The sequence below is a fragment of the Aquarana catesbeiana genome, unplaced genomic scaffold (genome assembly GCF_042186555.1).
Source record: "Aquarana catesbeiana isolate 2022-GZ unplaced genomic scaffold, ASM4218655v1 unanchor229, whole genome shotgun sequence".
Taxonomy (NCBI): Eukaryota; Metazoa; Chordata; class Amphibia; order Anura; family Ranidae; genus Aquarana; species Aquarana catesbeiana.
The window spans coordinates 2,071,596-2,096,926 of record NW_027362656.1 but is presented as its reverse complement, the minus strand read 5'-3'; the positions used below and the strand labels follow the sequence as shown (position 1 = coordinate 2,096,926).

The window sequence follows — 25,331 nt, the reverse complement described above, 5'->3', positions numbered from 1 at the left end:
TGCTTGACCAGACATATGTTGACCTGCCATGCAGTTCGTTGAAAAAAGGGGGAATGATTAATGCGCTACCCAAAAAGACAAAAAACAGCTGCTACAAACCATGAAACAAAAAGGTAACAAATGTAAAATAAATTGTAGCGCTAAAACACACATGTGTGAATGGTAAATAAAGATCAAAGTGCATATAGATGTAATTTCCCAAGTAAAAAGGGGAATGTATAATCCAAAAGGGGAATGTATAATCCAAATAGGACAACAGTCCGCAGTGAGATTAAATGATCTGTGTATCGATCCTGTCTGCTTCCCAACCGTCAACTTGTATATCATCAACTTTAGCGAATAGATGGAATATGCTTACCAGAGAGGTTGGATTCTACTGCCATGAGCATAGAATAAATGGAGCTTGATGCCACCCTGGGCAAATTGGTGATGTGTTGGAGGCAAGGGTAGAGCCTCTACAGGGCCGGTGTCTTGCCGAGAATGTTCCCTCGGCGGATAAGTTCCCCCCCTGTACTGCGCAGGCGCAGCGCCTGCGCAGTACATACTACTCTCAGCCGCCGGAGATAGCCGAAGCTCAAATGCTTCAATCAGCTGTACACGGCGCCTGCGCTCTGGGTCCAGGTTCCTTCCCCACCATCCAAGTGGACCTAGAGGGGGAATCTAAAAGTGCCGAGCGCAGCGAGGCCGTGCCCGAAGCGTGGCGAGCGAAGCGAGCCCGCGAGGGGCCCTCTTACAGGCGCCGTGTACAGCTGATTTTCAGCTGTTCTGCTTCGGCTATTTCCGTCGATACCTACTGCGCATGCGCAGTAGAGGGGGGAACTTATACGCCGAGCGGAACTTTCTCGGCAGAACACCGGGACGTCACCTCTATGTCCACCAAAGCAAAGCCAAAATGGATTTCAAAAGGCAAAGTGGTTTCACAATTCTCCAGGATATATGAAAAAAGGAAGGAATGCTTCCATATAGTGTAATTCTGGGTGTTTTTATTCATAAAAAAACACAATACATATAAAAAGTGATCACAAAATAAAAGCAGTGTATAGGGTCTATAAAAGCCGCCCTACGCGTTTCGGTCCAATGACCTTCAACAGCGGCATGTGGGACCCTCATAACACTGCCCAAATTTATAAACTAATGTATACCATCTAAAATGATCAAGACCAATAGGCTGTAAACAAACGAACAAAAATGGATCTCATTTGACCCAAAGAACATCACCTGTTAGGGTATAACCCACCCCTTAAGAATGTCCAATCTGTGAACTTGTGACATAAAGTTTACTTTATCTTTTGAGCCAATGAAAGTATAAAATCTCTCCATGTCCATGTGAATAGTTTTGGCTGCGGAATGGGCGTCCATGTGTAGAAAGCCCGGGAACTCAGCCAGAACGTGAGCGTGTAAAGTCAATGTTTGAGGCTGTGTGGTCCATGCAGGAGGGTTGCCTAGCAACCAAGCACGCTGTTAACCAAAAGCCCGCGAACACAGAAGGTGTGTCCGCGCAGCCGTCACGTGGCGCTGGGTTAATAAAAACATGGGGACCATGCAGAAGGGTTGCCTAGCAACCCTGCACGTTACCGCTCGGGAGCCCGCGAGCACAGGGGGGCGTGTTAGTGCGATCATCACATGATCCAGGGGAATCTCTCATGTGATGACTGACGTCATTCACATAGGAACACTCGGGATAGGTTGCCAAATAGCAACATCGCTACCTCGGAAAAGCCGGCGAACACAAGAGGCGTGTCCGCACGGCCGTCATGTGACCCTGGGTTGTCCTCCGTGTGATGACTCAATCATTCACACGTGATCGCTCAAGGTGGGTTGTCAGGCAACGGGGACAATAATGCGGCCGTATCCGCACTGCAGTCTTCCACTACAGGAGAGAACTCCCCCATGACCCCTGGCGCCAATCACCTTTAAGGGTACATTAGTATGCCAGGGAAGATGGGAATAGGTGCCCTCTCCGGACAATCCTGGTATCACTCTTAATATAAAGAGAGACATGCAGGAAATGAAAGTGCAAATAGCAAATATAATGTGAAATAAAAAATTAAAGAATGAAAATAAAAAATAAAAATATTGGTGAAAAAGGTGAAATAAATGGAGTATTTAGGACGGGACCTGAACTCGGCTGAAAACACTAAACCTCCTGAAAAATAAATGAAAAGATAATGGTCAGTGTCATGACTCAAAAGTCATGACAAAAAGTGTATGCTGGTAAGGAAAAGTGTATGTGAATATATCCAAATATGAAATATGGATATATATGGAGTGTGTAAAATGTGTAAAATCTTGTATGAAGATGTGCTGAATGAGGGTTACTGTAGTGACAAAAAAAGGATGAAATTAAAATAGGGTGAAACTAAAAAGGATGTATTAGGATAGATTGATAAATGAATTCAGATCCCATTCCACGTTAAGCCCAAAAGGGAAATAAGATCTGAGCTGGTGTATCCAGTATGTCTTGAGCTTGGATACCCCCCGGAGGCGTGACTCCCCCCGCCAATGGGGGACAAACTTGTCAATCACCTGGAAAGTGCTTCCCGTGGGGTCCTTGTTATGGTGGAGTAAGTAGTGTCGAGGTACAATGTGTTTGTCCTTGCCTCCTTTTATACCCGCAATGTGTTCATTTACACGTATGGTGAATGTTCTGATAGTCCTGCCCATGTATTGTTTTTTACATGGGCAGGTAATCAAGTAAACCACATATTGGGTGGTGCAGGTGGCAAACTCTTTCATGTGGTAAATACGTGATGTGATCGTGGAACTGAAGGTATCTATTTTACGTCCACTTAACCCATTATGTACACATACACTGCACCTACGACACGGATAGTAGCCTTGGCATTGTTGGAAAAAGGAAATTTTCTTTGGGGGATCTAGGATGTTGGGGGCAATTTGTCCCTGTATGGAACGGGCCCCTCTAAAAATGACCCCCGCATTTTCGGGTAGCGCAGGACCTAGAAATCTGTCACTCTTAAGTACTTTCCAGTGTTTTCTGAAGATGGCCCTTATTTCTTTAAACTGGGTGGAATATGTGGTGAAAAACGACCATTTGGCCCTGGAATCAGAGGTGTCCCTGGACCGTTCTATGAGTGTAGAGTTCCTATCAATCTGTGACACTCGATTGATTTCCACATCCAGTTCTCCTGCATTGTACCCCTTAGCTATAAATCTGTCCTTCAATATCTGAGATTGTGCAAAATAGTCATTAATTTGAGAACAATTGCAACGCAATCGTAGAAACTGGCTGCGTGGAACAGACCGTAACCATTGGGTGTGGTGACAACTGTCAGACGGGATATACCCGTTACGATCTGCCTCAAACATTGACGTCACACGCTCACGTTCTGGCTGAGTTCCCGGGCTTTCTACACATGGACGCCCATTCCGGAGGCAAAACTATTCACATGGACATGGAGAGATTTTATACTTTCATTGGCTCAAAAGATAAAGTAAACTTTATGTCACAAGTTCACAGATTGGACATTTTTAAGGGGTGGGTTATACCCTAACAGGTGATGTTCTTTTGGTCCAATGAGATCCATTTTTGTTCGTTTGTTTACAGCCTATTGGTCTTGATCATTTTAGATGGTATACATTAGTTTATAAATTTGGGCAGTGTTATGAGGGTCCCACATGCCCCTGTTGAAGGTCATTGGACCGAAACGCGTAGGGCGGCTTTTATAGACCCTATACACTGCTTTTATTTTGTGATCACTTTTTATATGTATTGTGTTTTTTTATGAATAAAAACACCCAGAATTACACTATATGGAAACATTCCTTCCTTTTTTCATATATCCTGGAGAACTGTGAAACCACTTTGCCTTTTGAAATCCATTTTGGCTTTGCTTTGGTGGACATAGAGGTGACGTCCCGGCCCTGTAGAGGCTCTACCCTTGCCTCCAACACTTCACCACTTTGCCCAGGGTGGCATCAAGCTCTATTGATTCTATGCTCATGGCAGTAGAATCCAACCTCTTTGGTAAGCGTATTCCATCTATTCGCTAAAGTTGATGATATACAAGTTGACGGTTGGGAAGCAGACAGGATCGATACACAGATCATTTAATCTCACTGCGGACTTTTGTCCTATTTGGATTATACATTCCCCTTTTGGATTATACATTCCCCTTTTTACTCGGGACATTACGTCTATATGCACTTTGATCTTTATTTACCATTGACACATGTGTGTTTTAGCGCTACAATTTATTTTACATGCAGTTCGTTGGCAAGCGTATCTAAAAGACCCACACCAAAGAACAAAGAGGACCTCTCCTTGCTCCTCATCAGCTGAGATCTCCAACCCCACTATACCTTCAGTCCTCTCGGAGACCTGCACTGAGAGGAATGAAGGTGTAGAATTAGGTGTGTCACAGCCAAGTACTTGTGGGCAATCTGCTTTTGGTACACCGACGTCAGATTGTACCAGGCAAATTTCCCTGCCCCAGCTGCTGCACCGCCGAAAGAAGTTTGCTCCCAGCCATCCACATGCGCAGCAGTTGAATGCTAGCTTGGCAAAATTGCTAGCACTTCAACTGCTACCTTTTCAGTTGGTAGACTCTGCCCCCTTCCGTGAGTTTGTGGAATGTGCGGTTCCTCAGTGGCAGGTACCCAAACACCACTTTTTCTCATGGAAGGCGATTCCGGCTCTCTACCGGCATGTGGAAGGCAATGTCCATGCCTCGCTGGACAGGGCGGTCAGCGGTAAGGTGCATATTACCGCTGACTCATGGTCCAGCAGGCATGGACAGGGACGTTACCTAAGTTTCACGGCGCATTGGGTGACTCTGCTGGCAGCTGGGAAGGATGCAGGACAAGGTGCAGTAGTGTTGGAGGTTGTTCCGCCACCACGCCTCCAAAATGCTAATGATTGTGACACACCTCTCTCCTCCACCCCCTCCTCTTCTTCTTCCTCCATGGCCTCTTCCCGTGCTTTGTCCTCGGAACCAGCGGTGCTCCGTAGCCGTTCAAGGGGCTACTAAAGTACGCAGGCCAAAAGATGCCATGCGGTGCTTGAGCTGGTGTGCTTGGGGGACAGGAGTCACACTGGGGCAGAGGTTCTGTCAGCTCTGCAGGGGCAGGTTCAGAGGTGGTTGACGCCATGCCAACTTAAGGCAGGAATGGTGGTTTGCGACAATGGCACCAACCTCCTCTCTGCCCTCCGACAGGGACAAATGACCCATGTGCCCTGTTTGGCTCACGTCCTTAACTTGGTGGATCAGCGGTTCTTGGGCAGGTACCCGGGCTTACAGAATGTCCTGAGGCAGGCCAGGAAAGTCTGTGTGCATTTCCATCGGTCATATAATGCCAGTGCTTGGCTGGCGGACCTCCAAAAGGAGTTTAACCTGCCCAAGAACCGCCTAATCTGGGACATGCCCACCAGGTGGAACTCAATGTTGGCCATGCTGCAGCGGCTGCACACACAGCAGAGGGCCATCAATGAGTACCTGTGCGACTATGGCACCAGGACAGGGTCAGGGGAGCTTGGTTTTTTTCCCCACGCCAGTGGGCCATGATCAGGGATGCATGCACTGTCCTGTCACCATTTGAGGAGGCCACGAGGATGGTGAGCAGTGACAGTGCATGCATCAGTGACACTGTCCCCCTTGTCCACCTGTTGGAGCACACGCTGCGTGGAATAATGGACAGGGCACTTGAGGCAGAACAGAGGCAGGAAGAGGAGGACTTCCTTAGCTCTCAAGGCCCCCTTTATGCAGACAGTGTTCCTGCATGCCCGCCGATCACAGAGGAAGAGGAGGAGGACGATTGTGTCAGTATGGAGGTGGAGCCTGGCACTCAGCATCAGCAGCAGTCTTTAAGGGATCAGTCCCAAGAAACACATGGACTTGTACGTGGCTGGGAGGAGGTGGCTGCGGACCATGTCGTCCTTAGTGACCCAGAGGACTCCGGACCGAATGCCTCAGCAAACCTACGCTGCATGGCCTCCCTGATCCTGCAAAGCCTGCGTAAGGATCCTCGTATTCATGGTATCAAGGAGTAGGACCAATACTGGCTGGCAACCCTCCTAGATCCACGTTACAAGGGTAAGGTTGCGGACCTTATCTTGCCATCGCAGAGGGAGCAGAGGATAAAACATCTTCGGGAGGCCTTGCAGAAAGGTCTGTGCAACGCGTTCCCAGAGACTGGGAGGTTACAAACTCCTGTTTCTGGACAACGTCTTGCTGAGGCTTCGGTCAGTCAAAGAAGGAGCGGTGGAGAAGGTGGCCGTCTGACCGATGCGTTCAGACAATTTTTTGGTCCGCAGCCCCAAGGTATGATCGGTTCCAGCAACCATCGCCAGCGTCTGTTTTACATGGTGCAGAAATACCTAGGGGCAAGATCTGACTTGGACACCTTTCCCACCGAAAATCCTCTGGGTTACTGGGTCTTGAGGATGGATCACTGGCCAGAGCTTGCACAGTATGCAATTGAGCTACTGGCCTGTCCTGCATCCAGCGTTCTTTCAGAACGCACATTCAGTACTGCTGGAGGCTTTGTAACCGATCACAGGGTGCGTCTGTCCACCGACTCGGTCGATCGACTGACCTTCATAAAAATGAATCAGTCTTGGATCACCACCAGCTACCAAGCACCTGATGCTGATGTAACTGAATAATTTTTTTGAAATCTCAGATCCCTTCAAAGACTGCCTATGCTGATGCTGAGTGACTATCCCTGAGTAATTATCCTCTTCCTCCTCAATGATCACGCTGATAGCTTGTAAGAACGTTTTTGGTTCTGGGCGCCACCACCAGTGCCTAAGGCCCAATTTTTCAGCCCCTGTTTAACAGGGGTGTGTAATTACAATTTTTTATGCAATACTTTGCAGCAGGGCTCGTTTCTGCGTTACAACTAGAGTATCTGTGAGAGGTTGCAGTGTTGTGGCACCAGTGCTTAAGGCCTAATTTTTCAGCCCCTGTTTAACAGGGGCATGTAATTACGATTCTTGATCTAATATTTCACAGCAGGGCCCATTTCTGCACCCACCAAGAGCGAGTGAGGACTTACAGTTTTGTGGCACCAGCACCACCACCACCAAAGGCCCAATTTTTCTGCACTTGTTCAACAGGGGCATGTAATTACAATTCCTGATCTAATATTTCACAGCAGGGACCATTTCTGCACCCACCAAGAGCGAGTGAGGACTTACAGTGTTGTGGCACCAGCACCACCACCAAAGGCCCAATTTTTCTGCCCCTGGTCAACAGGGGCATGTAATTACAATTCTTGATCTAATATTTCACAGCAGGGCCCTGTGAGGGCTTACAGTGTTGTGGCCACAACAACACCTAAGGCCCAAATTTCTGCTGAGTATATAGGGCAGGTCCCTACTTTCAAACATCCAACTTACAAACGACTCCTACTTGCAAACGGAAGGAGACAACAGAAAGTGAGATGAAATCTACCCCTAGGAAGGGAAATTCTCTCCTGTAAGAGTTAATATGGGAAAAACATTTCTCCTTTCCACTGATGCTTTCCAATCCTTGTTCCACAAAAAAACCCAAATTTTCAAAAAACATTTGTCATTGGGACAAAAAGTGAGATGAAATCTTCTGAAGAGGAGGAAAGACAGCAAAACAAATGTCACAGGGGTGATAACCCTTCCCTATGTTTTCCAAAAAGCTTAAAAAAGATTTTTTGGCTGGAGCTAAACACGTTAAAAATGTACCCATTCAAAATGACAAACAGATTCTACTTAACAACAAACCTACAGTCCCTGGCTTGTTTGCACCGGCTGTATACTGCTGTTCAGAGTATATAGGGCCTGGTGGCCCCACACCGTTCCTTATTTTAATTTAGGTGCGGGGTTCCCCTTAATATCCATACAAGACTCAAGGGGCCTGGTAATGGACTGGGGGGTACCCATGCCGTTTGTCTCACTGATTTTCATTCATATTGCCAGGACCCGAAATTACATTAAACCCGCAAGCAGTTTTAAATGAGATTTTTTCCTTTAAAAATGACATTTGGTGCAGGGACTGTTCTAAACACAGGAAACACGCGCCACTTTACAGGCATACTATAGACACACCTCAGGTACGATATTTAAAGGAATATTTCACTTTTTTTTTTACTTTAAGCATCAATAAAATCACTGCTCCCGAAAAAACGGCCGTTTTTAAAAGTTTTTTTTGCATTGATACATGTCCCCTGGGGTAGGACCCGGGTCCCCAAACCTTTTTTAGGACAATACCATGCAAATTAGCCTTTAAAGTGAGCACTTTTGATTTAGAACGTTCGAGTCCCATAGACGTCAATGGGGTTCTAACGTTCGTGCAAATTTTCGGTCCGTTCGCAGGTTCTGGTGCGAACCGAACCGGGGGGTGTTCGGCTCATCCCTACTGATGACAGGAAGCTGTGATCAGTGACACTTGTCACTAGGCAGAACGGGGAGATGCTGTTTACATCAGCATCTCCCCGTTCGTCCTCTCCGTGAGGCGATCGTGGGTATTCCCACGGCGATCGAGTCCACGGGGCCCACGACCCGACTCACGGAGCTCCCGGCCATGCGCAATGGCACGGCGGGGATTTCAAATGGACGTACCTGTACATCCATTTGCCCAGCTGTTGCATTCTGCCGACGTACATCGGTGTGCGCCGGTCGGGAACCGGTTAATGATCTCGAACTTATTTGGTAATGAATTGGGACAGAAACTGAGGCCGAGCTGCAGGAGCTCCCGTTCAACAGTATTAAGGGGATACGATGATAGATTGATCACTTCCAGTTTATCCTTATTTGTAGAAAGATTTTGTTCAGCTACTATTGGTGTATTCATTATAGGGTCAAGAGATGATCTACTGTCAGAGTTAGCGATTACCCGTTCGGTGGTAATAGGGAAAAATTGATCTATGCGTCATTTTTTAGTATCTTTCTGGATTGCTCCAGCTGCCGCAGTACTCACAGGTCTGGATGCCATCAAAGTTTTGGCGCAGTCTATGATTTGTAGTCGAGTGTTCTGTTCTGTCTTAGAGGTTAGAGGTATAGTGGTAGAGGAGCTATCAGAGGAGACACCCAGTGCTTGATTAGGAAACATAGTTAACCCCGTATTTGCCAAAGAAATAGCAGTCTTTTCAGTATTTTTATCAGTAGTGGGGGGATTTAGTTCACCCAGTGCTCTTTTCTTGTCTGTACCTGTTTGGTGCCCACCACCTGTTTGTGTTCTCTTCCTTGAGCTTCGGCCTCTCTGTCGTCCCCGATCAGACGTCCTAGAGCCTTGTAATAGATAAGAGTTAATGGAGGAATCAGAATCGCTTGATTTCTCATTAGGTTTACGTCTGTTTCTTTGTACATTGGTGAATTTACGGTTCCCTCGTTGACCATTGGTTTGAGGCCAATTGTACGCATACTTGCCTGCAAAGGTTAATTTGTCACGTGCGAGTTTGTCCTATTTCTTGACTAACAAGTCTTTCGTGAACGTTTGGATGTGTTCTTTTAAACGGGTATCAAAGGTTGAAAAATTAGAGTTGTTTAGTGTAGTGGTATTTTCATCATAGATTCGTTTTATCTCACAGTCTACTAGTTTGAGCTCTTGCATGTAATATTCTATCATTAATTCCATCATTTTCCTGGAACAATCCTGGAGGTTCTGCTCCCATCGGGCCCTAAAGTCATGGTCAGTAGCCCAAATATTGGGGAAGACCTGGACTCTCAGGCCTTTTGGGTTGAGATTCTCCCAGATATATTGGTCGAAGTACTTAATGTGCCAAAAAAGGCTAGCTTTTCGCTCAAACACTTGTAGTAATTTGTGATAAACAGTCTCCATTTCAACATTATTATTATTCAGAGAAAAACATGTTTGATGTCCAACATAAAACCCTCCCAATTGTTTCCTGCCAGTTCCGCCATCCTGGTAAACACTTGCAAAAAATAAATAACAATATAAATTGAAAGGGAGAGAATAAGACAAAAGCTAGATACAAACAGCTAGGTGCACTAGTAAATTAAATGGTGTTTTCCACCTATATATAGACAAAGAAGAAAGTGCATCAAAAATAAGCCACGTCCATAAATTATTGAAGATACAAAATAAGATACTACTGAGTATTACCAGGAAAGCGGACTTTTTAGGCTAAAAAACAATGGAGAAGATATAGCAGTATAAAAATATAAATTTATTGAAAATTACAAATATATTAAAAGATAGGAATGACATTTGTAATATATATGCATCTATGATTATTGTGCAGTGAGCCCTTGTATGTCTACGCGTTTCGCCGTTAGGCTTCCTCAGGACACGGCCAAGGTTCACAGACGAGACAGATAAGAGAGTATGTCTCTCTATCTAAAATGAGATATAATGTCATTAGACACATACAACTAACACATAAACAAACTGTTCACGATAAAAATCATGCGCTAAGCAATTGCGAGCACAGGAACGAATATCAAGACAGTACCTTGTTTTGAAATGCAAAATCATGTGAGTCACGGTAGGGTGAGAGAGTTTAATTAAATGTTAGAAAGCTGGAAATAGAGCAAATGCAACCAGTGTCAACACAGAGAATATGTATTCAGGCGAAAAAGTGTAAGCTTTATAAAGAGTAAGACTTACTATAATGAGTATAGCTGAATATATAAACAGGGGCATGTAATTAGTATTCCTGATTATAGGAACGGCCATCGAAAGGAAGAGGGCCATCAAAGGATATCCCACATTGAATCCTGGGTTTAATCTCAGCATTGCTGATGGCTAAATACAGCCCAAAAGCCCATCGCTGTATCTATAAACATACAATGATAAATTAAACTAAATATGGAAATAGTAATAGCATATAAAAAGTTTACTGCAGCAAGGGCCAAATGGTAACATATGGCTCAGTACTTACATTGAGGATACAAATAACACAGCATGCCCCTGGGCGTCAGCAATCCACTGCACACAGGGCTCACAGCAGCTGAGAGGTATTTATATCCTAGATCAGTCACAGCTGATCGTGAAGCAGGGCATCATGTGATACAGAGATGACAGGTTGGATTAGCCAGGGATTATGGGAATTGTAGGACATCGGTTACAGTACTCTCTGCGCATGTGCAGAGGAGTATCCCGAGGGAGAGACATAATCCACGTAAGGGGAGAGAGCCGATCAGGTGCAGCGACTGTCGCCCGAATACATATTCTCTGTATTGACACTGGTTGCATTTGCTCTATTTTCAGCTTTCCAACTTTTGATTGAACTCTCTCTCTCTCTACCATGACTCACATGATTTTGCATTTTAAAACAAGGTACTGGCTTGATATTCGTTCCTTTGCTCGCAATTGCTTAGCATGAATTTTATTGTGAACAGTTTGTTTATGTGTTAGTTGTATGTGTCTAATGACATTATATCTCATTTTAGATCTGTCTGTCTATCTGTCTCATCTGTGAACCTTGGCCGTGTCCTGAGGAAGCCTAACAGCGAAACGGGTAGACATACAAGGGCTCACTGCACAATAATCATAGATGCATATATATTCCAAATTTCATTCCTATCTTTTTATATATTTGTAATTTTCAATAAATTTATATTTTTATACTGCTATATCTTCTCCATTGTTTTTTAGCCTAAAAAGTCCGCTTTCCTGGTAATACTCAGTACTACCTTATTTTGTATCTTCAATAATTTATGGACGTGGCTTATTTTTAATGCATTTTCTTCTTTGTGTATGAAGAGGAGGAGCTCTGAGTGTGTATGAAGAGGCGGAGCCTTGAGTGTGTATGAAGAGGCGGAGCCCTGAGTGTGTATGAAGAGGCGGAGCTCTGAGTGTGTATGAAGAGGCAGAGCCCTGAGTGTGTATGAAGAGGCGGAGACCTGAGTGTGTATGAAGAGGCGGAGCTCTAAGTGTGTATGAAGAGGCGGAGACCTGAGTGTGTATGAAGAGGCGGAGCCTTGAGTGTGTATGAAGAGGCGGAGCCCTGAGTGTGTATGAAGAGGCGGAGCCCTGAGTGTGTATGAAGAGGCGGAGCCCTGAGTGTGTATGAAGAGGCAGAGCCCTGAGTGTGTATGAAGAGGCGGAGACCTAAGTGTGTATGAAGAGGCGGAGCTCTGAATGTGTATGAAGAGGCGGAGCCCTGAGTGTGTATGAAGAGGCGGAGCTCTGAGAGTGTATGAAGAGGCGGAGCCCCGAGTGTGTATGAAGGGGCGGAGCTGTGAGTGTGTATGAAGAGGCGGAGCTTTGAGTGTGTATGAAGAGGCGGAGCTCTGAGTGTGTATGAAGAGGCGGAGCTCCTGCTGGAACAGCGGTCGGAGGAGGAGTCTAGGAGGGAGATGACAGAAAGCTCAGCAGACTCTCAGGAGTGAGCGAGGAGGATCCAGTTCCTTTGCCATCGGAGGTGAGGAGAGTGTGAAGGATGTTGGTGACTCTGGTAGATGAAAAGCTGGGAGTCATATTGCTCTGGTGAGTGGGGAAGCACTACTAAGGGGGCGCCCTCACCATCACGTGTGTAAGAGGTGGAAGAAGGCGTGGCTACACTACAGCTGGCACAGTTTGGAGCACCGAGAAATTTACACCTTATCAACTTTTCATTGATTGGTGGATTTTTTTTTTTTCGGAAAATTAGTTTGTTGAAGTAGATGCAAAGTGGAAGCATTGAACCTGCAGAAAACACTATAATGAGTATAAAATATTGTATGATTACATGAATTTGCACAGGTTTTTTTATTTATTTATTATAGCAAGAAATATTATAAGAATAAAGAAGTAGGTGCAAAGTGGAAGCAGTAGATCTGCAGGGAACAGCATCTTGAGAACAAAGCACGTTATGTTGTATATGAATTTGCACATGGATCAGTTTACTTCATTGATAAACACCATAAGATCAATGAAGTAGGTGTAAAGTGGAAGCAGTAGATCTGCAGAGAATATTATTTGAGCCCCTAGCACTTTATAAATGAATGTCTCCACATATTTTAGTGTATTTGTGATGATTTATGTGCACACACAATAGGACAGCGCTGTGACACATAATGCTCTTCTAGTTGATAAAGGGAATACTTACCTTTGTTACAGCAGCAGTCCGGTATAAGTTATTTTTGTAGGTATTTGAGTTGTTACACATAGCGCGGGTTTTATTCTATTTATATTGGTGACATAATTGCCCAAATCTGGGGATCAGGAGCCATTTCCACCCTTTACTCTCGGCTGGGGTTCTTTGTATCCATATAACAGATGTTCTACATGACTAAATCTGCAATCAATTTTACTGCAAAATCAAAGGGGCCAAAATGTCTCCCCCCCGAGCAGTAATATATTTCTATCCCCCTTGGTGGGAGTGGAGATGACCCATCTATAAGGATATACAGTACATACACACACAGCACAAGGACGTGTTCACACGGCCAGACGTTTCTCTGGCCTGCAGTTCCTCTGATCTCCACAAGGTGGTGATCTCACTTCTACCCAGACAAGAAGTGATATCAGGTATGGACAGGAAGTGATGTCAGGTACAGACAGGAAGTTCCGGGTGAGAGGTGAGTCGGGAGGAAGTAGAAAGAAGACATTGCTGGAAGTGGCAGTAGAGGAGGTAATAAGATCTTATTTTCTATTTACACCCAGTAACCCCCTTGTGGTGAAGGTCAGAAGTATTAGATGTTTGTATTTAGTTGTATAAAATGGACAGTCTCTAATCCGGATACAATGTATAACGCAGTCAGTTTATCTGTATAATTTGGAGTGTGAGTTCCGGGGTCCCCACAGGGGGAGGACATGAGGCTCCCTCAGTAAGAAGCACATAAATGATTGTATATTGTGTCAGGATAGAGCCAGACACCTCGGCACCACCTGAATCTGAGGTGAGGTCTCTGGCTGAATTCACAACACAAAGAAGGGGGTCAGTCTGGTGAGAGTCGCCTTCCATGATGGACACAGAGAGGAGCTGATGGCTGCAGACCTCACTGGAAGGTGCTTAGAACTGCTGAGTCTGATGGATCAGTATGGACTGGGTGCTACTCTCTGCACCCTGCTGGGGAGACACTGAATTGAATGTGCAGTTGCTGTTGATCGTGTAAGCCGCTCACCATAGGAGCTCCATTGTTATCTCCTCTTGGATTACGGCTCATTAGCTACCATAGACAACACTATAGTCCCATAACATCTTTATAACTTCAACTACCCGGGTTGCTATCAGCTGATGGTTATCCATCCATTGGAACCAGAGTAGAGAACTCTATTCTTCATACAGCAATAGCTGACGGACGTGACGCCCTTTGTGTCCGGTCTCGATCTGCTGACGATCTCGGTCTCGTGGTGGTGGCGCCGATTTTCGGTTCTGGACCCCGGTGGCTAACTATTTTATCCTTCCCCCTCTCCTGAATCGGATGCCATGTGATGTTGACCCTATAACATTATGACGGATATACACCTCACCCCCAGCCCCTGAAGAAGAGGTTGCAATCATTATAAAATACTTTGAAACGCGTTGGGCCTGTACTGTCAATAGCTCCTTGCTCAAACAGCCTCCAAGGGTTAAGTGTAGTTCCGTCAACCTGTTTTGTATACCTTTGGTTGTATTATTGTTATTTGTACATTCTGGCATCCACAATATTTGTCGGTATTTGTGATCCCTATTTAGTATGTGCTATGCTTTTAAATTTTTTGATATAATAAAAATTGGACATTTTTTTATATACTTTTTGTCATACTTCTTGGAGACCTCCCCCTTTTAAAATCCCAACTAAGAGGAAAAACTTTTTCTATTTCTCTCTGCACCCTGGGACATATAGTTCTGTATTGGCTGTGCTAATGAGCTGCGGTCAGACCCTCCCAGTCCCCCTCCAAGGGCCCATGGACTTCACCCTGCCTGCCCTGCTTCAGCTAACAGCCCCTATCCCTGTCTGCCTGGATCTCTGCCCTGTTCTGGACTTAGCCCTGTCTGCCTGGATCTCTGTCCTTGAGTAAAGGATCCCCATTTCTGCTGGGCCATCCTACATGGACTATCTGTGTGGTGTTACATTACCACCCAGTGGAAAGCCTCTTTCTACTGTGTCTTCCTACCCTGATGTGCCAACACTGCTCTGCCCATGTGCCAAGGACTTTAACCCCGCTGTAACAAACACTGCTCTGCCCGGTAGACTATCACCCCTTTGCTGTCCCATATTGCTGTTCTGAGGAGCACTCTTCATTGCTGTGCCTTCTGTTTGCCCTGTGGACTACCTCCCCTTTAATGTCCCATATTGCCCCCCCGAAGGGATCACTCTTCATTGCTGTGTCTATTGTTTGTTCTGTGAACTAATTCTCCTCCTGCCTGTACCCCGAGTCCCCCAATAAACGCCGGCGTGTCGGGTTCCTGGTGATTTACCTCTGTGTGCTCTCTCTCTGCACTCTTCATTCATCACACCCTTGTCATGTCCGTCCTCTTCCTCCATAGTCACTGTGATGTCTTTTATCTCCAGCAGATGATGATACACACATAGTAGTGGTAGTGTGGAAATGTAGATTAACCCCTTCAGGGGGGATCAGCACAAGGGTTTCCACCATATCCCATAAAAACTGAACACATATTGATTACACGGGTTCTGTGGCTGAACTCACTTAGTGCCTTATCTGCATTTAATGATCCTCAGAACCCGCGTAATTTATATGTGTTTGGTTTTAATGGGAAGAGGTGGACAACCCTACGTGGCTTCACTATTATATTCTTGTTTCCACACTATATATGTATCATCATAGAATACATGAAGGTAAGAAACCTTCAGCCTTTACAACCACTTTAAGTCATGCTGAGATAATCTCCCATTGGCTGAGCAATATTCTCATTTGTCTCTGAGCTCCTTCTTGCTATTCCTCGTCCTGCCTGTTGTTTCCTTGGATTGATTTTCTGTGTAGTGACCCCGGCTTCTTCTCTTGGATGCGCTCGTCTGTTGCTTGTCCTGACCTTTATCCTGATTCCTGGATCTCGTCTCACACCCAACATAGAGAATGGAATTTGTGATCCAAATTTTATGAGACTCCCGGAGCCCAAGAATCATAGTGAACAATAAACTGTCCAGATTAAATATTTTCCCATTACCATAGTGCTTAACCACTTCAGCCCCAGAAGGATTTACCACCTTAATGACCAGGCCATTTTTTGCGATACGGCACTGCGTTGCTTTAACTGACAATTGCACGGTCGTGTGACGTTGTACCCAAACAAATTTAATGTCCTTTTTTCCCCACAAATAGAGATTTCTTTTGGTGGTATTTGATCACCTCTGCGGTTTTTTTTTGCGCTATAAACAAACAAAGAGCGACAATTTTGAAAAAACAAAACAAATTTTTTTTTTACTTTTTGCTATAATACATATCCCAAATAAATCTAAAAAACAAATTTATTCCTCAGTTTAGGCCAATATATATTCTTCTACATATTTTAGGTAAAAAAAATTGCAACAGGCGTATATTGATTGGTTTGCGAAAAAGTTATCGTGTCTACAAAATAGGGGATAGATTTAGGGACTTTTATTTATTTTTTTATTGTTTTTACTACTAATGGCGGCAATCTGCGATTTTCTTTTTTAACGGAACTGCGATATCCTGGCGAACAAATCTGACCCCAAATGACACTTTTTAGGGAGGAGTGACATTATTACATTGATCAGTGCTATAAAAATGTACTGATCAGTGTAAAAATTACACTGGCAGGGAAGGGGTTAACATTAGGGGGCGATCAAGGGGTTGACTATGTTCTCTCAGCATGTTCTAACTGTAGGGGGGATGGGCTACCAGTGACATGACAGAGATCACTGTTCCCGATCACCAGGAAAAATAGATCTCTGATATATCACTAGGCAGAACGGGAAATGCCTTCTTTACATTCTGCCTGTGTACAAGGCAATCGCAGGTCGCCGGCAGAGATCGAATCCGCCCGGCCCACGAGCACACTCCCACAGTGTACAGGAACATCAATTTGAGCAGGAGAGCAAACCTGCCACCGTATAACTGTGGCGGTTGGATGGCATCTAGGTATATATATATATATATATATATATATATATATATATATACTGACCTTCATATTACCTCCTGATATCCTCATCCTATTATTGTACAACCAATCCAGATAATTCTCTGTTATCAATGTTATCTGTCTACAAGGAAACCTTCATAAATAACGGCATCAATGAGGATGGAGGAGGACCGGAGTCACATGACTGAGAAGATACTAAACCTCACCCTGGAGATCATCTACCTGCTGACCGGAGAGGTGAGGAGGATTCTGGGAGGTCACATGACATCACTCTTATCTCTATCAATAAAACACAGACTTGACCGGAGAGTTGAGGAGGATTCTGGGAGGTCACATGACATCACTGTTACATAGTTACATATACTTACATAGTAGGTGAGGTTGAAAAAAGACACAAGTCCAACCTATGTGTGTGATTATATGTCAGTATTACATTGTATATCCCTGTATGTTGCGGTCCTTCAGGTGCTTATCTAATAGTTTCTTGAAACTATCAATGACCACCGCCTGTGGAAGGGAATTCCACATCCTTCCCGCTCTTACAGTAAAGAACCCTCTACGTAATTTAAGGTTAAACCTCTTTTCTTCTAATTTTAATGAGTGGCCACATGTCTTCTTAAACTCTCTTCTGCTAAAAAGTTTTCTCCCTATTGTGGGGTCACAGTACAGTATTTGTAAATTGAAATCATATCCCCTCTCAAGCGTCTCTTCTCCAGAGAGAATAAGTTCAGTGCTCGCAACCTTTCCTCATAACTAAGATCCTCCAGACCCTTTATTAGCTTTGTTGCCCTTCTTTGTACTCGCTCCATTTCCAGTACATCCTTCCTGAGGACTGGTGCCCAGAACTGGACAGCATGCTCCAGGTGCGGCCGGACCAGAGTCTTGTAGAGCGGGAGAATTATCGTTTTATCTCTGGAGTTGATCCCCTTTTTAATGCCAATATTCTGTTTGCTTTGTTAGCAGCAGCTTGGCATTGCATGCCATTGCTGAGCCTGTCATCTACTAGGACCCCCAGGTCCTTTTCCATCCTAGATTCCCCCAGAGGTTCTCCCCCCAGTGTATAGATTGCATTCAGATTTTCGCCACCCAAAATGCATTATTTTACATTTTTCTACATTGAACCTCATTTGCCATGTAGTCGCCCACCCCATTAATTTGTTCAGATCTTTTTGCAAGGTTTCCACATCCTGCGGAGAAGTTATTGCCCTGCTTAGCTTAGTATCGTCTGCAAATACAGAGATTGAACTGTTTATCCCATCCTCCAGGTCGTTTATAAACAAATTAAATAGGATTGGTCCCAGCACAGAACCCTGGGGCACCCCACTACCCACCCCTGACCATTCTGAGTACTCCGCATTTATCACCACCCTCTGAACTCGCCCTTGTAGCCAGTTTTCAATCCATGTACTCACCCTATGGTCCATGCCAACGGACCTTATTTTGTACAGTAAACGTTTATGGGGAACTGTGTCAAATGCTTTTGCAAAATCCAGATACACCACGTCTACGGGCCTTCCTTTATCTAGATGGCAACTCACCTCCTCATAGAAGGTTAGTAGATTGGTTTGGCAAAAACGATTCTTCATGAATCCATGCTGTTTACTGCTATTGATGCCCTTCTCATTAATAAAATCTTGTATATAGTCCCTTATCATCCCCTCCAAGAGTTTACATTCTATTGATCTCTATCTTGATCTTATCTCTATTAATAAAACACAGACCTGACCAATGAAGTGGGGAGAATTCTGGGAGGTCACATGACATCACTCTTATCTCTATTAATAAAACACAGACCTGACTGGAGAGGTGAGGAGGATTCTGGGCTTCTAACATAACATGTTCCTATTGGTTCCTCAATACAGAGATTTCCTCTTGTGAAGTCAGGTGATCATATGACCATCACAGTGCCTCCATGTGACTCCCTAAAACCTGAGAGACACAACATGCAGAAGATTCTAGAAGTCACCAAGAAGATGATGAAGATGCTGACAGGAGAGGTGAGCGGTGCTGGGAATTCTGGGACATTATCCAGTAACCAGAAACAGTAGAAATAGAATCTAGAAACAATGTATTCAGTCAGTGTGTGTGTTTTCTACAGATGGATCCAGTAATGGGAACCCACCAGAGAGATGTCCCCGTCCTCTGTATTCCCGGGATTCCACACAGGAAGATCACACCATCCCTCACCATCATCAGGTAGATGATTGACAATTATTGGTAGTTCTGATTTATACACAGCATGTTTGTTACAATGAATGTTTTATTCTATATTCGGAGTGGAAACCTCTGGGATGATAATATTGATGTTAAAGAAGAGTATAAAGAGGAGGATGAGGAGTATGGAGAGATGGAGGAGTTTTCAGAAGGACACAAGGATATGATGGAGCCACCCAATACCAGGAACCCACCAGAGAGATGTCCCCGTCCTCTGTATTCCCGGGATTCCACACAGGAAGATCACACCATCCCTCACTGTTACAAGGTTGGTGGGATGGAGGATATAAAACTCACTTATAGAGATGATGTGTGGATTTTTGTGTGATATCACAGTAATAAATCTTATATCTTACAGATGATATTCACTTTCATTTTCTTGATTCAGAGTGGAGATCCAATTGATATAGAATTTGAGGTTAAAGGAGAAGAAGAAGAGAGGTATGTGAGGGATGATCAGCAGTCTATGGAGGAGGATGGAATAACAGGGACATTTATAGAGGAGGACACTCCTACAGAGATCAGTACAGGTGGGTCATTAACACTAAATACATTCCTCCACCCATACTGCACACTGATTGGTCCAGAGTAGGGTGGGGACTGGGTGATATCAGCCTGTAATCCCCTGGTCACTTTCCTGAGCTGTATTTCTGTATTTCTCTCGGATAATCTTCCTTCTCTGGGCTGCAGACACAATTTATGTGTCTAGACTGGATTTATGGAGATTCTGGGGGGGTTCAGCTGGCAGCAAAATGTTCATTTTAAAAATAGACGTCTAGCAAGATGTTTGATAGATCAATTCTCCCAGGATTACTTGTTCTGTTGTCTGCTGGCTGTGCCGGGTGGAGGGATATGTCTGTATAGTCTCAGACCCAAGTCACTGAGTGCAGTCTCAGGAGATGGGAGGCAGCGGTGTGGGACCTCTGCAACTTGTCTCATGTAAACATTTATAATTCCATTGATTGCTGAATACCAATATTATGAGTCCTGACCCTTACACTGTATAATTTATATTGTACATTACATACTCCTGACCCCTGCACAATATACTCTATGTTGTACATTACATAATTCTGATACTATATAGTCCTGTCTGTTGTATCTTATACAATATGTTGTACATTACATAGTCCTGACTTCTGCTCTCTCCCCTCTACCCACTGCTATATATACACATAATATGTATTCTCTTTTGTTGCACCCATTTCCTACTAGTTGGACATTTAATATCTGATGATTTGATTGGAGCACAGACTTTTACATGTTGATAATAATGTGATAACATCCTCAAACTTTGGAACCTTAAACAGAAAGTGATAATGAGGGAGGATTCAATAACCCAATGATGGTGGTCTTCAGGATCAGTCCAGTCTTCATCTTGGTTGTTCTACCCCATCCTCACTCTCTGACCTCTGGTGGGGCAGTACTTCTTGTGTTGGGAAGATGGCAATGAGTGATAGAGGGGGTGGGGACACTCGTCCTATAATCCCCTCATCACTGTCACTCCTATAAAAGACAGTTCTCATTGTTTCCTCACTCTCTGACTAAGGTCCATGAATAAAGAAATGAACTGGTAGGAGATCAGAGGACCCATTTACTAGTTACCTTGAGGGGGGAATTGTAAGATCCTCAGAGACAAAACTGCCTGATGTGGGCAGAGTCCTGGTTTAGGGGAACCAATTTGCTCATGTCTAGTAATAATCCTTTTATTTCTATTTTAGTAGATGAACGGGAGATGAGGAAAACCTCAGAGGATTGTCTCACTTTGTCTCCAGACTGTAAAGTAGAAGATGAGGACATCACACAGTATAGTCCAGGAGAAAACCCGACTACCTCAAATGTCCATCCGGCACCACACAGTGTAGATGGACCATCGCATTCCTCTTATTCTGAGGAACCTCAGACTGTGAGGGATGGTGCCGTCCTTCCAACAGATAAGAGATTTTCCTGTACTGAGTGTGGGAAGTGTTTCCCTTCTAAATCCAAACTTAATGTGCATATAAGATCTCACACGGGGGAGAAGTCGTATTCCTGTCCTGAGTGGTGGAAATGTTTTTCAGTGAAGTCCAATCTTGACATACATCAGAGATCTCACACGGGGGAAAAGCCATTTTCCTGTCCTGAGTGTGGGAAATGTTTCCCTTCTAAATCCAAACTTAATGGGCATATAAGATCTCACACAGGAGAGAAGCCGTATTCCTGTCCTGAGTGCGGGAAATGTTTTTCAGACAAGTCCAATCTTTCCACACATCAGAGATCTCACACGGGGGAGAAGCCGTATTGCTGTCCTGAGTGCGGGAAATGTTTTTCAGGGAAGTCTCATCTTTACAGACATCAGAGATCTCACACGGGGCAGAAGCCGTATTCCTGTCCTGAGTGCGGGAAATGTTTTTCAGACAAGTCCAATCTTTCCACACATCAGAGATCTCACACGGGGGAGAAGCCGTATTCCTGTCCTGAGTGCGGGAAATGTTTTTCAGTGAAGTCTCATCTTTACAGACATCAGAGATCTCACTCACACAGGGGAGAAGCCGTATTCCTGTCCTGAGTGCGGGAAATGCTTTGTACTAAAGTCACAACTTTTCACACATCAGAGTTCTTATAATGGGAATAGTCCAGCAGAAAACCCGGCTACCTCAAATTTCCATCCGGCACCACACAGTGTAGATGGACCATCGTATTCCTCTTATCCTGAGGAACCTCAGACTGTGAGGGACGGTACCGTCCTTCCAACAGAGAAGAGGTTCTCCTGTACTGAGTGTGGGAAGTGTTTCCCTTCTAAATCCAAACTCAATAGACATAAAAGATCTCACACGGGGAGAAGCCGTATTCCTGTCCTGAGTGAGGGAATTGTCCCTCACTGAAGTCCTGTCCTCCTGTACATCAAGGATCCCACACAACCCTTGAGGTGTATTAGTGCCTTGAGTGCGGGAAATGTCTTCTATATGAATGTTGCTGGACATCACAGCTCTCATGTGTGGAAGAAGCACACCCTGATATACACCTCAGATATACTCCATGGCTGATCTTCATCATGTAGGAAACAGTTGATAAGGAGATCAGAGATCACCAAAGACATGGACGAAGTGTTGTACTGTGTTGGACATTGATAGCAGGAGAAAAATAAAAATGGAGTCATTACCTTTCATTGGCTGAGTACATTTTGTGGTGTAATCTTTCGTAAACACTTAGAGGTCTATTAAAAAAAAAAAAAAAATATTTGAATGAATATGAGCGCCATTCACCCGGCCGTGATGAATATTGGATGTATTTTATTTCATACACTGATTTCCTCGGCTCCATCTAGTGACCATAATGTGGTATTGTGATATTTTTATTGAGGTATTTCAGGAAAAATACCCCATTATGGTCACTGGATGGAGCTGATGGTCATAGGAAATCACTGAGGTAAATTTTGGCTAGTAGAGCCCTTAATTTTCATTTGTCAGTCATGGTTTGATTGTAATATCTGAGATTGGACTCATGCACTTGTGAGTTAAGTAGACACTGAAGGATAAAAGTACATTGGAGCGCATTGGCAACCAGCCTCTGATGCAGATGACAGAGATGGGTGAAAGCGGTCAGGCCAGCGCGGCCCATCTCTGGACTACATGCCTTTGACCCATATATGGTTCTACACACTTTACAAGACTGCTGTTTTCAAAGACAAGGGAGGACCTTCCCCCGGGACCCTGGACCTGTGGACTTGATGACAAGCTGATAAGTACAGTATAAATACATTTACTATTCTTTGGAAAGGACTATTACTTTCTGGAAAGGATTACCTCTTCACATTGCTCTTTCATTTGGGGTCTGAGAGCGAGTCCTCATAGGGACTCTGGTACAGTGAGAGGGAGGCCAAGGAGGACCATGTTCTTCTGGTTTTAGTGAGCCAAACATCACTTTATTGGACCCCCATATTCATTACTATTCCACTTGTACATCTCCTCCTGACCACTGTTACCCAGCAACGCTCCCCTATTTCTTTACACCTACCTTCCAGATCGATACAATCATCTACTTATCCACCTTTTTCCAATGCAGATCAGAACCATTCATATCATCTCATAGCTTCCACTTTGTGCTTTGACTTTATCCATCCTCCCTTTTTCAATATCAGTTTAACACTTGGGTCAATCTTCATAGGTCGCTTAGACCTGGGGATATTATCCCAGCTGTATTACAACTCCTGCAACTTGGGTGGAATTGCACCACCTGTCCAGAGATGTCCTTTTGTTTTTATAGCTTTAATGCTGATGTATGCATGATGTTTTTTAATGTCTTTCTTATCTTTGACACCAATAAATCTTTTTTGCTAATCATGTTTGTATGGTGAGTGAAGTTCTATAGTTATGTGCTACCACAGGCTTGGTTGAGCTATTACAGGTTTTTATTTCAAATTTGCCATTTAATCTTCATACCGTGAGCTCCCATCCTCTTCTTTTCCCTCTTTTTTCATTTTGTCATTTTTACTCTAATGCCGCGTACACACGATCGGAAATGCCGCCAGCAAAAGTCCGGACTCTCTGCTCCGTTGAAGATCCTGCATATAATCCTCCAAACGGCGCAATTAACGGCTCATTCCAGGGCCCCAGATACCCTAACCGATAGCCGACACCCTCATCTACACAGCGGTGTCCGTGGCATCACGGTACACCATGTCCAGGCGGGGATCAGTGGCCCGTTCCTCTCCGGACCAAGGTGGCCAAGATGGCGGCGACCAGCCTTGTGCAGCTAAGGCAGACTACAAGGCTGCAGCAATGAAACTCTTTGCCAAAACAGCATCCAAGGACCCCCCTCAGCCCACACTCCCCCAGGCTGGCACAGAGGACCTCCATAATGAGGCAGATGACACCATCCCCCTGGAGGACCCTGCCACACCGCTTCTCCCATGGGACAGTGTGAGTACCCAGGCATGTGTATCAGATGCATTGTCAGCCCTTTACCCTGACCATGACAGCCCAGAGCCCACCCTTAGAGACATTATGGCTGCAGTGTTATCCTGCAATACTTCTATAGCAGCCCTGATGTCAGAAACCAAAGGAGTCAAAGCTGAGCTGTTCTTTGTTAGGCAGGACATGCAAAAACTGCGGGATCGCACCACAGCATTAGAGGGCAGATTAAGTACGTTGGAGGATGACTGGGCCCCTATACAACGCGAGGTGCACTACAATTCAATAGCGGTAGACAAGGAAGCTGCCCACATAGATGACATGGAAAACAGGATGAGGCGAAACAATGTCCGAGCGATCAGCATTCCTGAGAAGACCGAAGGGAAGAACCCAGTACAATTTACTGAACCGTGGCTCCTCCAGATATATGGGAAAGACTCCTTTTCTCCCATGTTTTGTGTTGAAAGAGCCCATCGGTTACCCATGAGACCATTACCTTCGGGCAACCCTCCCCATACATTCCTATTCAAGCTACTCAATTATAAAGATAGAGACATTATCCTCTCAAAAGCTAGGAATCTGGTTGATACCCTAAAGATGGCTAACTCCAAAATCTCACTATTCCCTGACTTCTCCGCAAAAGTGCAGAAACAGAGAGCATAATTCAACGACGTAAAGAAACGATTGAGGGCCCTCAACGTTCAAAATTCCATGCTTTACCCCTCCCGCCTCCATGTGGTGGCAAGAGACCAAGTCCATTTCTTCGACAAACCACAGCTGGTGTCGCAATGGCTGGACAGAGAGGAACGCTCCATCCGGGAGGAAGCAGCTAATCGTAGACTGGATGCCTAAGGAACACAAGCGCATGGTGTACTGAACGCAAACTCCGTCATTCTACACTAATCTCCACCGTTACATCAAGTTTGGCAAGGTGGATGTCTTAAAAGATGAGAGAAGTAGAAGTTATCAACTCCACGTCGCCCGGTGCGCCTTTCAGGTTTACGAGTTGCACTGAAGAAAGGCCTAATAACACGGCCCCCCCCACCCACGACGCCTTGAAAGCCCCCTTGGAACAAACTTTTTTCAAAGTTTTTTTACAAAGCCCCTGTTGGCCTATTTGTTGCCTCCCTCCACAGACCAAGACCCCACTCAGAATTTTAGAGGGGTGCTCTCTCTGCTTATTGTCGTTCACGCAACAACGGAACTCTGGCATACTCAAGGGGTAATTCTTGTGTTCCCTCTACATGAAAGATGGATTGGTACATGTGTAAGTTATATGGGGGGAGATTACAC

The 25,331-nt window shown here is 44.7% G+C and overlaps 2 protein-coding genes across 2 annotated transcripts in view; both read left to right on the top strand.

The window, feature by feature from the left end:
• LOC141121767 (uncharacterized) overlaps nucleotides 1–23,468 on the top strand; it is a 65,311-nt gene extending 41,843 nt beyond the window's left edge. The window contains 6 exon segments of the mRNA XM_073611486.1: nucleotides 18,798–18,929; nucleotides 19,031–19,128; nucleotides 19,210–19,414; nucleotides 19,505–19,676; nucleotides 20,868–21,658; nucleotides 21,660–23,468. Of these exon segments, the coding sequence (XP_073467587.1) occupies nucleotides 18,798–18,929; nucleotides 19,031–19,128; nucleotides 19,210–19,414; nucleotides 19,505–19,676; nucleotides 20,868–21,658; nucleotides 21,660–22,010 (1,749 nt within the window). The 3' untranslated portion in view covers nucleotides 22,011–23,468.
• LOC141121776 (uncharacterized) overlaps nucleotides 1–25,331 on the top strand; it is a 427,874-nt gene that overhangs the window by 123,463 nt on the left and 279,080 nt on the right. The window lies entirely within an intron of this gene.